General features: G+C 35.7%; 1 protein-coding gene across 1 annotated transcript in view; it reads right to left on the bottom strand.

Annotated features, from left to right (window-relative positions):
* The window catches only part of SEPTIN7 (septin 7), a 124,464-nt gene that overhangs the window by 47,942 nt on the left and 61,869 nt on the right, over nt 1-14,653 (bottom strand). The window contains exon 3 of the mRNA XM_057304492.1: nt 6,128-6,234. Within this exon, the coding sequence (XP_057160475.1) occupies nt 6,128-6,234 (107 nt within the window). The remainder of the gene's footprint in view (nt 1-6,127; nt 6,235-14,653) is intronic.

The raw sequence follows: 14,653 nt of genomic DNA, 5'->3' as shown, positions 1-14,653 counted from the left end.
ATCAGGGAAATTCAAATCAAAACCACACTGAGATACCACCTTACGCCAGTTAGAATGGCAAAAATAGACAAGACAAGAAACAACAATTGTTGGAGAGAATGTGGAGAAAGGGGATCCCTCCTACATTGTTGGTGGGAATGCAAGTTGGTACAGCCACTCTGGAAAACAGTGTGGAAGTCCCTTAAAAAGTTAAAAATTGAGCTACCCTATGACCCAGCCATTGCACTACTGGGTGTTTACCCCAAAGATACAGACGTAGTGAAGAGAAGGGCCATATGCACCCCAATATTCATAGCAGCAATGTCCACAATAGCTAAATCGTGGAAGGAGCCGAGATGCCCTTCAACAGATGACTGGATTAAGAAGTTGTGGTCCATATATATATATAATGGAGTATTACTCAGCTATCAGAAAGAACGAATTCTCAACATTTGCTGCAACATGGACGGCACTGGAGGAGATAATGCTAAGTGAAATAAGTCAAGCAGAGAAAGACAACTATCATATGATTTCTCTCATCTATGGAATATAAGAACTAGGAAGATCGGTAGGGGAAGAAAGGGATAAAGAAAGGGGGGTGATCAGAAGGGGGAATGAAGCATGAGAGACTATGGACTCTGAGAAACAAACTGAGGGCTTCAGAGGGGAGGGAGGTGGGGGAATGGGATAGGCTGGTGATGGGTAGTAAGGAGGGCACGTATTGCATGGTGCACTGGGTGTTATACGCAACTAATGAATCATCGAGCTTCACATCGGAAACCGGGGATGTACTGTATGGTGACTAACATAATATAATAAAAAATCATTAATTAAAAAAAAATAATGATTCACAGGCCTTTGTCCTAAAAATCATACTAGAGATACTCTCAAGCCCTAGTTACTCCTTTATTTTAAAAAAAAGGGAGAGTTGGGAAGATAGTCACAATAGAAGAGAACACTACTGAAATGCTACCTTAAAAGAAGGTCGAGTGAATTTAGACAGGATTATTTAGGACACAAGCAAATGTAAAAACAATTCTAAAAAACTGAGAGCCTCATGGGGCGCCTGGGTAGTGCAGTTGTTGAGCGTCTGCCTTCCGCTCAGGGCGTGATCCCGGCGTTATGAGGTCATGTCCCACATTGGGCTCCTCTGCTGGGAGGCTGCTTCTTCCTCTCCCACTCCCCTGCTGTGTTCCCTCTCTCCCTGGCTGTCTCTCTGTCACATAAATAAATAAAATCTTAAAAAAAAAAAACAAAAAAAAAAAACCTGAGAGCCTCTCCCATCATCTTTAACATGAGAGAAATTACCTTTGGTGTCTGAAATGTAAGGGACAATTATCTAGATAAGGAACTCCTCCAAATCAAGGAGAAAAAGAGGGACTATTAAGATGATCAAAGTACTTCAATGAAATCTGAATAGTTAGTGAGTATAAAAGACATGTTCAAACTCATAAGAAATCAAAGAAAATTAACTGAAACAATAAAATACCTTTATACTTAATGTGACAGACATACAACAAACATGAGTGTCCAGGTCCACTAAAAGAATGTATAAAAATATTCATATTGGTAAAAAAATGAAAACCCAAATGCTTATCCACAATAGAATTTATGAAACAATCATAAAATGGAGTATTATACAACAATGAAAAAGAACTATAGCTACACAACACAAATACCACAGACATAATCTTCAGTGAAAGAAATCAGATACAAAAGAGTATATATCCAAATGAAGTTCAAGAAAGGCAAAATTAATCTATGGAGACAGAAGTCAGAAAGCTATTTATATTTGGAGTTGGGTGTAATACTGACTGAGAGGAGGCACAAGGAAACTTTCCAGGGTGCTAGAAATGTACTACAGTATCTTAATCTGGGTGGTAATTACTTGGAGATATATACAAAAGTTCATCAAACTTCATGCTAAAACTTGTGCCCTTTTAGTATAAAGCTACATATTTAAAAAATTATATTAAAAAAATTTTGCTCAAGAAAAAAATAAAAAATAGTAAGACTTTTAAAAAAGCTGTCAAAAGTCAAAGCTTCAAAAATTCTCAAATTTAAAATTTCACTTATTCTAAATAGTGATTTACAAAACTTCACAGACGAAGAAAAAAAGATTAACAAAACTTCAAAGATCATCAAATTTTAAAATATTCCAACTAAACACAAAGTCTTATATATTTTTAAAACCGTTCGTTCAATCATTCAACAAATACTGGATGCTAATATGTAACAGATGCACTTCTAAGAACTGAGTTTAATCAGTGAATAAAATGAAGTTCCTACCTTCACAGAGCTTACAAATTAGAGCCAGGAAGAAGTTTATAAGGTGGCCAGGCAAGGCCTCACCGAGAAATTAACTTTTAAGCAGAGAATTGGTGAAAATTAGGGAGGAAGCCATGAGGAAATCTCAGGGAAGAACACTGGAGGTAGAAAAACAAGAAGTGTAAGGGCCCTGAGGTAGGACTGACCTGTTCAAAGAACAGCAAGGATGTTGGTTTAGCCAGAGCAGAATAAGCCAAAAGCGGAAAAGTGTAGGAGATAGGTTACACAGAGGGGTGAGGGCAAATCTTATAGGGTCTCCTAGATATTATAAGGACTTTGGCCTTGTTCTGAGACTGTAAAAGACGACTCTCACTGCTTTGTTAAAAAGATTGGGATGGTGGCCAAGGATCATGTCAGAGAGGCAAATTAGGAGGTTATTGTAATAATCTAGGCAGAGAGATGATAGAGCCCTGGATATGACCGGTACAAGAAAGTAGGATTCTGGATATATTGTGAAAGTAGAAGTAACAGGATTTGTTGATGGACTGCATGTGGATTTAGAGAGAAAAAAGGAGTTAAGAATGGCTCCAAGTTTTTTGGTCTGAGCAACTGGTTTAGGGTAGACAGTACCGTACAGTCTATCAGTATTTTTAATAAATTTGTTGATTTGTTTGGCAAATTTATTTTTGGTATAAGGACTTTTCGGGGGCAGATTTTTGTTGAATTGACCTAGAATCAATTCTTAATATGACTCTTATTCCTCATAAATACTTTTTATCTTTTGGTGTTTATATTTTCTTTTCTGAAAGGCATTTTTTTAAAAAATTATAAAAGCATGGTCACTGTATAAAATTGAAAAGAAAAAGGAAAAATATTCAGTCTCACAATATGGAGAATCACTGACAACAATATGATAATGAATCCTATTTAATATCCTTTTTACAATCTGTGGACCATGACAGAATACACACAATTATAACTACATTACAAGCAATCTCTCATTATTTGAGCAAATCCTTTGCTATAGATATAGAGTATGACAAGTTAGATTTCTATATGTTGAATTCCTGAAATTGCAAGTGCTGATACTTTCATGTGTTTATAGACACTGGCAAAAATCACTGCATGGATGAATCAACAAAGCTAGAATATTGTTCTTTTGTCTTTATTAAGCAAAGTAAAATAAAACATGGTAAGGTACAAAATTTTCATGAGTTAATTGGCTTTCATCACCCACTCAGCAGTTTATTGGAATTTCAAGCTTAATATTTAAAGGGAAGTCCTTACCCTTGAGTCCAGATTGCAAATTCAAACCTAACAAGCAACAGTAAACACCATGTATGTACTGAGATTTAAAAAGTAAAACAAAAAAAATCCCTTCCTATAAGTATCCCTTACTAGCTAACAAAAGATGAATCAGCCCCTTATTGCTTATAGAGGCATTTTTTATGTTATTTAAACTACTTTCACATATTAATAATTATGATGAAGAGATGACTTCACTGATCAAATCATTTTGCCCTCATTTTGTCTAAATTGCCTAGTTGGGAAAGTATCTCCCTATGTAAGATTTTTAAAAGAAAAGGTGAAAAAAAAAAAACAAAACAAAACCAAAAAGCTACTGGATGAAACATTATTAAAAAGGGAGATGTAGTAAAAGAAAGCTAATCCACCTATTAAGAACCGGTTAACCTATGAAACTAACATGTATTATCAACAGTATAGAGACAGCATAATTTGATAGAATACACACTAAACCAGACTGCTGATTTGTATCCAGTTCTGTCACTCTAACTACGTGATCTCAGGGATATGACCATGTCCGTACCTCTATTTCCACATATGTAAAATGGCAGTAATAATACCACTTACCTCATAAAGTTGTTGTAAGAATTAAATAAGTTAATGCATGTAAACTGCTTGGAATAGTACCTGGAAGATGCTAGTGACTTACTAATGCAAGCCTGGCCTTACGCTATATGCTAGAACTACAAAGAGGGCTCAGAAAATTTTCTCACCAGCAGTAATTACCAAGAGCACTACCGGCAGGTACATGACCATTAAGATCTAACATATTTTAGACTATTCTTTTTTAAAAAAATATTTTATTTATTTGAGAGAGAGAAAGAGAGCACGAGTGGGGTGAGGGGCAGAGGGAGAAGCAGACTCCCCGCTGAACAGGGAGTCTGAGGCGGGGCTCGATCCTGGGACTCCAGGATCGTGACCTGAGCTGAACGTAGATGCTTAACGAACTGAGTCACCCAGGTGCCCCTAGACTAAATATTCTTGAACTTAGGAATCTATACTGTGGGGTTTCTTTATCATTTCTACGTACATAGTTTACTTATCTTGAATTTAAATACCCAAATTAAAAAATTGAAAGTTCCTCTTCTTGCTTAGGGTTAGAATATCCAAAACTGACCACCAAATAAATAAGCAATGTACTGTACATTTTTGCAAGTAATTTGAAATTTCAAGCTCTATGAAGGATACAAAAAAATTCCTAGAACAAAAAAAAACTTTTTTAAAAAAAGAAACAAAATATTCACTTGACAGAATTACTTAAGAATCTAATTACTAAACTGCACCTTAGAGTTTGATATGTATGAGTTTCTGCCCAGAATTTCCAGACCGTCCTACCTTGTGCACTGGCATAATCACTACCAATCCTTCAAAACCACGTCCAGCCTGAATAAAGCCTGCTCCAGCGAGAACTATTCACTCCCTTCCTCTCTGCTTATGTGCTATGTATTACTACTGCATCAATCCACTAACAACTTTTTCAATTAATAGTTTAGAGGAGTGCTGTCTAACAAAAATGTAATGTGAGCCACATAAGTAATTTAAAACTTTTCAGTTGCCACTTTAAAAAGTAATAACAGGTGAAATTTATGTATTTGATTTAATGCAATGTAACCAAAATATTATCACTGCAAAGTGTATCAATATAAAAAATTAGTAATAAGATTCTTTATATTCTTTTTTACATACTAAATTGTCAAAATCTAAGATGTATTTTATATTCGCATAACATCTCCATTTGGACTATCCACATTCTAAGAGCTCAACAGGCACATGTGGCTACTGACTATTGTACTAAACGGTGCAGATCTGGAGTCTAGAGCATTCTGTCAAGTGTGGTCTATGGGTCAGCAGCATCAGCGTCACCTAAAATTTTTCAGAAATGCAGAATCTCAGCCCATCTCAGACTAAACTAACTAAAACAGTTAACTAAATTTAACAAGCTGATCTGAACACACATTAAAGACTGAGAAGTACTAAATTATACTACACATAGCTTGAGAGCCTTAACGAATTGCAATTGCCATTCATCATATGGGACTATGCCACTGAGTAATATAGAACACTGTATTTAAATAATAATGGTTTTTCTGCAAATCATGTTTTCTCTACACTGTTCATTAGCACATTCTTCAACAGTGGAAATACATCTATACTACCCAAAATGGTAGCCACTTGCCACATATGTCTATTGAGCACTTGAAATGTGACTGGTGTAACTGAGAAACTAAATTTTACATTTTATTTGCTTTTAACTTATTCAAACTTAATAGCTAAATATGGCAAGTAGTTACCATGTTGCACAGCGTAACTCTAGGGGTATTATTTACTACATCACGGTATAATCTCAAAGAGGGTCCTAGGGACAAATTTAGAAGGTTCTAGTCAAGATAATGCCTCTGATTACCTGTGCTCACCCTTCCTCTTTTTAATCATCAATCATGTTTACCATTTTACATTGGATGAGGCCAAATATAAAACCTATCTCTAGGGAAGCATAATAAAAGTTATAGCATGTGTTTTGTGTGTATTAACATTACTCCAGCTTATCATCAATTAACAATACTAATGTACATACCTGTACAGTCTTTTTTATTCTATGGGATGGACCTGGATACTCTGGAGAATACAAATCTGTGAGGAATAATGAGTTGATTAATGTTGACTTCCCGAGTCCAGATTCACCTAAAAGAAATGGGGGAGGAAATATGTGTTAAAGTTGGCCACTTTACCAACCTTAAATATTCAACCAATACTATAATCAAACTTGCTTTATACAAGTAATTCTTGATGGAACAAAGAAGTGACATTAGAAAACATACTATAAAGACTCCCTATTAGAGTAAGTTCTTTGTCCTCACTTTCTTATAAAATTAGACTCATGCTTCCAAGGAATCTTTTTAGCTTTGTAATTCTACAATCTGTGCTTTTTAAAAGTAATGTATCTAATACAATAGTCTCCATTTTTAACAGTAATGTATTCCTAGAGACCAAAGTTAGTTATGAAAGAAACACCCAAGTTTAGATTATATATTGCTACTTCCGTGAAATAAAAAATAAAAGAAGTTAGGTATAAACATTTATTATAGTCAATAATTAATGAATGACCAAAAAAAGAAATCATGCAACTATAAAAAGGAGAAATCTGCTGATAACAAAAGAAAAATTAATCACAATGCGTCTTAGTATAAAAGTGAACCACAAAAAAAGTATTTGCAATTTACTCACCCATGTATCAATCAGCTTAAGTATTAAGGGTACTTTTCCATAAACCACCCCCCCCAAAATCATAGGTAATTACTTTTTATAGTGCTTCTGACTGAGGTAAGAGGTAGGAATGGAAGAACGTAGGACACAATTACCACTAAGATTCACATACTCTTCTTTAAACCCTCTATGTCAAATTTAGTACAACATACCAAATATATAATTTTTACCAAAATATAAATAGCTTCAAGATATACATAATACAAGGCTAAATAATTTAAAAATCATACTACAATTATCAATTAATATAGCACAAGATTAAAGAATCTAGTTATTGTTAATAGTTCAGTTGGTTTAATAGGCACCTTTAGCCTCGATAACTGATGTCACAATATTAACATTACTGTTTCTGTGTAGGCTGAGTTCTTTCTTTTTATATTGGCTCTCAAGAAAGTTAAGATCCACACTAGGTTATCAGGGCTTACCCCTCTGAATGAGGGCATGCCACCTTTTTCTAGATGTAAAAATTCCAGAAATTTCTAAGACAAAGGAAAATAAATTATAGGTTCTTCATACCTACTTCTTTCTTAACCCTTATCTACTGAATAAAGAAGTAAAGACTAGAATAAAACCCAAGACTGTGGGGATAATCAGAAATATCTAGGCCTTGCAAATGTCGCTGCCCTAGAGCCCCCCCGCTGTCTAGCCACGGTCAACCCCACCATGTTCTTCAACATTGCTGTGGGCTGCATCTCCTCCAGGCTGTTCACAGACAAAGTGCCAAAGACAGTAGAGAACTTTCATGGCCTGAGCACTAGGGAGAAAGGATTTGGTTCTCAAGGTTCCTGCTTTCACAGGATTATTTCAGGATTTATGTGCCAGGGTGGTAACTTCATACACCATATGGCACTGGCATTAAGTCCATCTACGGGGAGAAATTTTTTTTTTTTAAAGATTTTTTATTTATTTATTCGACAGAGATAGAGACAGACAGCGAGAGAGGGAACACAAGCAGGGGGAGTGGGAGAGGAAGAAGCAGGCTCACAGCGGAGGAGCCCGATGTGGGGCTCGATCCCACAATGCCGGGATCACGCCCTGAGCTGAAGGCAGACGCCCAACTGCTCTGCCACCCAGGCGCCTATGGGGAGAAATTTGATGGTAAGAATTTCATCCTGAAGCACAGGGTCTGGTGTCTTGTCCATGGCAAATGCTGGACCCAACACAAACGCTTTCCAGTTTTTCATCCACACTGTTAACGCAGAGTGGTTGAATGGCAAGCATTTGGTCTTTGGCCAAGTGAAAGAGGGCATGAATACCATGGAAGCCATGGAGTGATTTGGGTCCAGGAATGGGAAGACCAGTGAGATCACCACTGCTGACTGTGGACAAATCTAATAAATTTGACCTGTGTTCTATTAAAAAAAGAAGAAGAAGAAGAAGAAGAAGAAGAAGAAGGAGAAAAAAGGGAGAAATAAAGAAAAGAAAAAGGTGTCTTTGTTTTCACTTAGAAGCATAAATGAAAAATTTGAGTACTTGTAAAAATATTCTGGGATGCCAAATGCAAAAGTACACTAAATTCAAAAATTAACACTGTATTAACTAAAAGTATGTTTAGAGACCTTATTTTATTCATTTAACTTAAATTTTTTATTTTATTTATTTATTTTTTTTGGTGGTAGGTAGAAGAACAAGAGAAAGCAGGACAAAATATAAGGCATGATGAAAGGGAAAAAAAGCCTGAAAGACAACACATCAAAACGTTAATAGTGGTTACTACAGAGTAGAATTGTAAGATTTTTTTTTCTTAGCTTCCTACATTTCTGTATGCTCTAAATTTCATTCGCTAACTTTATTTTTATAATTTAAAAAGCATTCTTGAGTGACATCAGCAAAATGACAGACTAAGAAGTTCCAGGCCCTCACAGAAACATCAAAAACAACTAGAAACTGGCTGAATTAACCTTTTAGAAGCTCTGGAAAAAGTCAAAGATTTACAGCAACCAAACAAATGCCCAGTCAAGAAAATGCCATGAACAACAAAGATCAGGTCATTTTCATTTGTTCTTGCCCTATTCTCTATATAGTATGTCTGGGACTCAAGGAAATAGCAGCCCAGTTCTACATTCCTCCCTCAAACCAGACAGAATAGGGCTGACTTTACTTAAAACATTCTAACTTCTCTAGGGTCTGCCAGAAGGACTGGTCTGTCTTGTCTAACTGGGATTTTAGGTGGAAGAAGCACTGGACACCAATGGTGAAGGCTGAAGGGGGACTATAAACCCATGAATGCCTGGAGCAGAAAATTTTGGGTGGATAGATATAGTAGATACTTAAGGCCCTAACGAGAAGTTAGAGTGAGACCCTTTGGAGAATCAAGACATTCAAAAGCAGCCATGTACACAAGGGGAACTGAGAAATTCACATACAGTACCAGGCCAAACTTTCACTGCAGGCTGATCTCTAGACTCAGAACATACCCAGCTAATCATCAGATGACTGCCCTGACACTTGGCAATCTGCAAAGATGAGGAAGGTGACTGTTTTTCCAAATGCACATTTTTTAACAATAAAATCACAAGACATGCAAAGAAACAGAAAAACAAAGCCCATAGAAAGGAACAAACAAATTCTCAGAAACCACCCCTGAAGCTGCACAAATACTGGATTTGGATGAGGACTTATAAAATACCTTTTTTTTTTTTTTAAGATTTTATTTATTTATTTGACAGAGACAGCCAGCAAGAGAGGGAACACAAGCAGGGGGAGTGGGAGAGGAAGAAGCAGGCTTCCAGTGGAGGAGCCTGATGTGGGGCTCGATCCCATAACGCCGGGATCACGCCCTGAGCCGAAGGCAGACGACCAACGACTGCGCTACCCAGGCGCCCCTAAAATACCTATCTTAAATATATTCGAAGAGCTAAAGGAAAAAAAGGACAAAGAAGTACTGGAAATCAGGGATACGATGTACTACAACAAGAATATCAAGAAATTGTAAAAAGGAACCACACAAAATTCCAGAGATGAAAAATACAACTGAACTGAGAAATTTGCTAAAGAGGTTCAACAGCAGAACTAAGCAGGCTGAAGAAAGAATCCATAAACTTGAGGACAGGACATTTAAAATTACTGAGTCTAAGGATCAGAAAGAAAAAAGAATGAAGTAAAGTAAACACAGCCTAAGAGATTTGTGGGACACCAGCAACTGGACCAGTATATACATTATGGGAGTTTCAGAAAAAGAAGAATGATAAAGGATCAAAGAGATTACTGTAGGGAAAAAGAAATTTTTTTTCCCAAATTTGATGAAAGACATAAAACTAAAATCCAAGAATCTCAACTCCTAGCAGGATAAACCCACAGTGACTCCACACCAAGACACAAAGTGATGAAAGACAAAGAAAAGAGAGAATTTTGAAAGCAGCAAGAGAGAAGCAACATAACACATAGAAGGAATCCTCGATAAGATTTCAGCTAATTTCTCAGTAGAAAACTTGGGAGGCCTGAGAGCAGTGTGATGATACAACTGTCAAATGAAAATTCTGTAACTGGCAAAACTGTGCTTGGAAACTCAAATAGAAATTAAAATTTTCCCAGATAAAAACTAAGGAGATTCATTATCGCTATACATGCTCTATAAGGAATGCTGAAGGGATTACTTCAGGTAGAAAGGAAAGGACCCTAGACAGTAACTCAAAGCCATGTGAAGATATAAAGATCTCCAGTAAAGATAAATAATGAACACACCAGTATTATTGTAATACAAACCAGTATTATTGTTAATTTTGGTTTGTTAACTCCACCTTACATTTTCTGTGAGATTTAAAAGACAAATGAATAACAAATAATTATAAATCTATGTTAATGAGTACAAAATGTTTAAAGACAGTTTGTGACATCAATAATAAAAAGTGGGGGAGAGACTATGAGTAGTTTATGTATGCAATTAAAGTTAGGTTGGTATAAATTCAAATTAGATTACTATAACTTAGGATGTTATATGCAATCTCTGTAACCACAAAGAAAATATCTAAAGAATATACAAAAAAAGGAAAGGAGAAAGGGAATCAAAATGTGACACTACAAAAAAATCAACTGAACACAAAAGAAGGTAGTAAAGGAGTAAATGAGTATACAAAAGCTTAAGACATATAGAAAATAATAAAATGACATTAGTAAGCTCTTCATTATCAGTAATTACTTTACATGTAGGTAGATTAAACTCCCCAAAGGCAGACTGCCAGAACTACTAAAAAGACATGATCAAACTGTATGCTACCTGGAAGACACACACAGGTTGAAAGTAAAAGGATAGAAAATATATTCCATGCAAGTAATAACCAAAAAAAGGTGAGGTGGCTATACTATTATCAGACAAAACAGACTTAAGTCAAAACCTGCTACAAGAAAAAAAGAAGGATATTATATATTGATAAAAGGGTAAATTTATGAAGTGGACATTAGAATTATAAACATATGTACACCGAACACCAAAGCTCCAAAATATATGAAGCAAACTGACAGAACTGAGAGGGAAAATAGACAGTTTACAATAATAGTTGGAGACTTCAATACTCCACTTTCAATAATGGATAGAAGAACCAGACAGAAGGTAAACAAGAGGACTTGAACAACACTTAAAACAGATGGACTTGAAAAACAGACAAAACACTACATCCAACATTGGAACGCATTTTTCTTAAGTGCACATGAAGCATGTTCCAAAACTGACCATAAAACAAACAAGTCATAATAAGTTTAAAAAGACTGCAATCAGGGGTGCCTGGGTGGCACAGTGGTTAAGCGTCCGCCTTCGGCTCAGGGCGTGATCCTGGTGTTGTGGGATCGAGCCCCACATCAGGCTCCTCCACTATGAGCCTGCTTCTTCCTCTCCCACTCCCCCTGCTTGTGTTCCCTCTCTCGCTGGCTGTCTCTCTCTCTGTCAAATATATAAATAAAATCTTTAAAAAAAAAAAAAAGACTGCAATCATAAAAAGTATCTTTGCCCATCATAATAGAATGAAACTTGAAATCAAAAACAGAAGGAAAATGGAAAATTAACAATTTGGGTGAAAATTAAACAACTCTTAAATAACTAATACATCAAAATAGAAATCATGAGGAAAATTAGAAAATACTATGAAACAACAAAAAAACAACATTCCTAAACTTATGGGATATAGAAAAATCAGTGCTATGAGAGAAATTTATAACTGTAAATACTTACATAAATATGAAGATCTGAAATCAACAACCAAATAAATCAAATCAAATAAAGAACAGAAAAATCTCAAACCTACAAGTTATTTCTTAGAGATTAACAAAACTAACAAAGCTTTAGCTAGACTGATTAAAAATAAAAGAAAGAAGACTCAAATTACTAAAATCAGAAAAGGAAGTGTGGCTATTACTCCCAATTTTACAAAAATAAAAAGCATCATTTGAGTACTATAAATAATGGTATGCCAGTAAATTGGATAACCTAGAGGAACTGGACAAATTCCTAGATATATACAACCTACTAAGACTGAACCATTAAGAAATAGAAAATCTGAACAGACCTAAAACTAGTAGAGACTGAAACAGTAGTGAAAAACCACCTCAAAAAAGAAAAGCCCTAGACCTAGATGGCATGATCAGTGAACCATACCATACATTTATATCAGAATGAACACCAATCCTCCTTAAACTCTTCCAAGAAACTGAAAAGAGAACATTTACGAACTCATTCTATTAGGTCAGCATTACCCTGATACTAAAGCCAGACAAAACCACAAGAAAATTATAATCTAATATCCCTGACGAATACTGATGCAAATATCCTCAAAAGGTATTAACAAACATAATTCGGACACCTGGGTGGCTCAGTTGGTTAAGCTTCTGCCTTCAGCTCAGGTCATGATCCCAGGGTCCTGGAATCAAGCCCCATGTCGGGCGCCCTGCTCAGCAGGGAGCCTGCTTCTCCCTCTCCCTTTGCCTGCTGCTCCCCCTGCTTGTGCTCGCTCTCTCTCCCCCTCTGTGTCAAATAAATAAATAAAAACTTTATTTTTATTTATTATTTATTTATTATGTTATGTTAGTCACCATACAGTACATCATTAGTTTTTGATATAGTATAAATAAAATCTTAAAAAAAAAAAAACCATGATTCAACAGCAAACATTAGAAGAATTATACACCATGACAAAGTGGGACTTACTCCTGGAATGCAAGGATGGTTCAACATTCAAAAATCAATACCTAATGAAGAGGGAAAAAACACATGATCATCTCCAGTGATGCACAAATGCCTCTGACAAAATTCAACACCCTATCATAAAAAAAATTCTATAAACTATAGTAAGAAGGAAACTACCTCACTATAATAAAGACCATATATAAAGAGCCCACTACTAACATCATAGTCAATAGTAAAAGATTGAAGGCTTTTCCTCCGACATCAGGAATAAGACAAAGACATCCATCTTCACCTCTTCCGTTCAACACAGTAGTCAGAGCAATTTGGCAAGGCAAAGAAATACAAAACACCCAAATGGGAAAGGAAGAAGTAAAATTATCTCTGTTCACAGATGATACAATCTTATAGGTAGAAAACCCTAAAGATTCCACAAAAATACTGTTAGAGCTAATAAATGAATTCAGCAAAATTGCAGGATAAAAAAAGATCAATACAAAAAAATCATTTGCATTTCCTACATTAACAATGAACAATCCCAAAAGGAAATTAAGAAAACAATACTACTTACAGTAGTATGAATAAGAATAAAGTAGTTATTAATAAACTTAACCAAGGAGGCTAATGACTTGTACACTGAAACTACAAAGCATCACTGAAAGAAATTTTAAAAGACCTAAATAAATGGAAAGACATCAGTTTTCATGGGGTGGAAGGCTTAATACTGCTATAATGTCAATACTACCTAAAGCAATCTACAGTTTGAACTCACTCCCTACCAAAATCCCAACAACTTTTTTTTTTTTTTGCAGTAATAGAAAAAAAATCCTAAAGATCATACAGAACCTTAAGGGACCCAAACAGCCAAAACAGTCTTGAAAAAGAAAGTTGGAGGACTCACTTGCTGATTTCAAAACTTACTAAAAAGATACAGTAGTCAAAACAGTGCGGTGGTAGTATAAAGACAGACATATAAAACAGTGAAATAGAATAGTCCAGAAATAAACCTTCATATAAATGCTAAAATGATTTTTGACAAGGGTGCCAAAACCATTCAATGGGCAGAGGACAGTCTTTGCAACAAGTGATGCTGGTTAAAGTGAATATCCACATGCAGAAGAATCAAGTAGGATCCATCCCTCATATCATAACAAAATTTAACTCAAACTGGATCAAAGGTAAAACTATAAAACTCTGAAAACACAAGGGGAAAGTTTTAGGACACTGGATTTGGCAATGATTTCTTGAACCTTTCCTTGAATCATGATGGCAACAAAAGAAATTAAACAAACTGACCATCAAAATTAAAATCTCTGTGCATTGAAGGGCACTATCAGACAAACCACAGGAGGTATCTGTGTATCATAAACATAATAAGAGATTAATATCCACAGCATGTAAAAGACTCCTACAATTCAAAAACAAAAAAACCAAACAACCCAATTTAAATATGGGCAAAGGTCTTGACTAGACATTTCTCCAGAGACAATACACAAATAGCCAATAAACACATTAATAGATGCTCAAGATGGGCAACTGGGTGGCTCAGATAGTTAAGCGTCTGCCTTTGGCTCAGGTCATGATCTCAGGGTCCTGGGATCAAGCCCCGCTTTGGGCTCCCTGCTCAGTGGGGAGTCTCCTTCGCCCTCCCTTCTGCCCCTCCCCCTTGCTCATTCTCTCTCTCTCAAATAAATAAAATCTTAAAAAAAAAAGATGCTCAACATC

The sequence above is a fragment of the Ursus arctos genome, unplaced genomic scaffold, assembly GCF_023065955.2.
Source record: "Ursus arctos isolate Adak ecotype North America unplaced genomic scaffold, UrsArc2.0 scaffold_3, whole genome shotgun sequence".
Lineage (NCBI taxonomy): Eukaryota > Metazoa > Chordata > Mammalia > Carnivora > Ursidae > Ursus > Ursus arctos.
The sequence above is the reverse complement of the archived record's forward strand: the minus strand, read 5'-3'. Positions and strand labels throughout refer to the sequence as shown.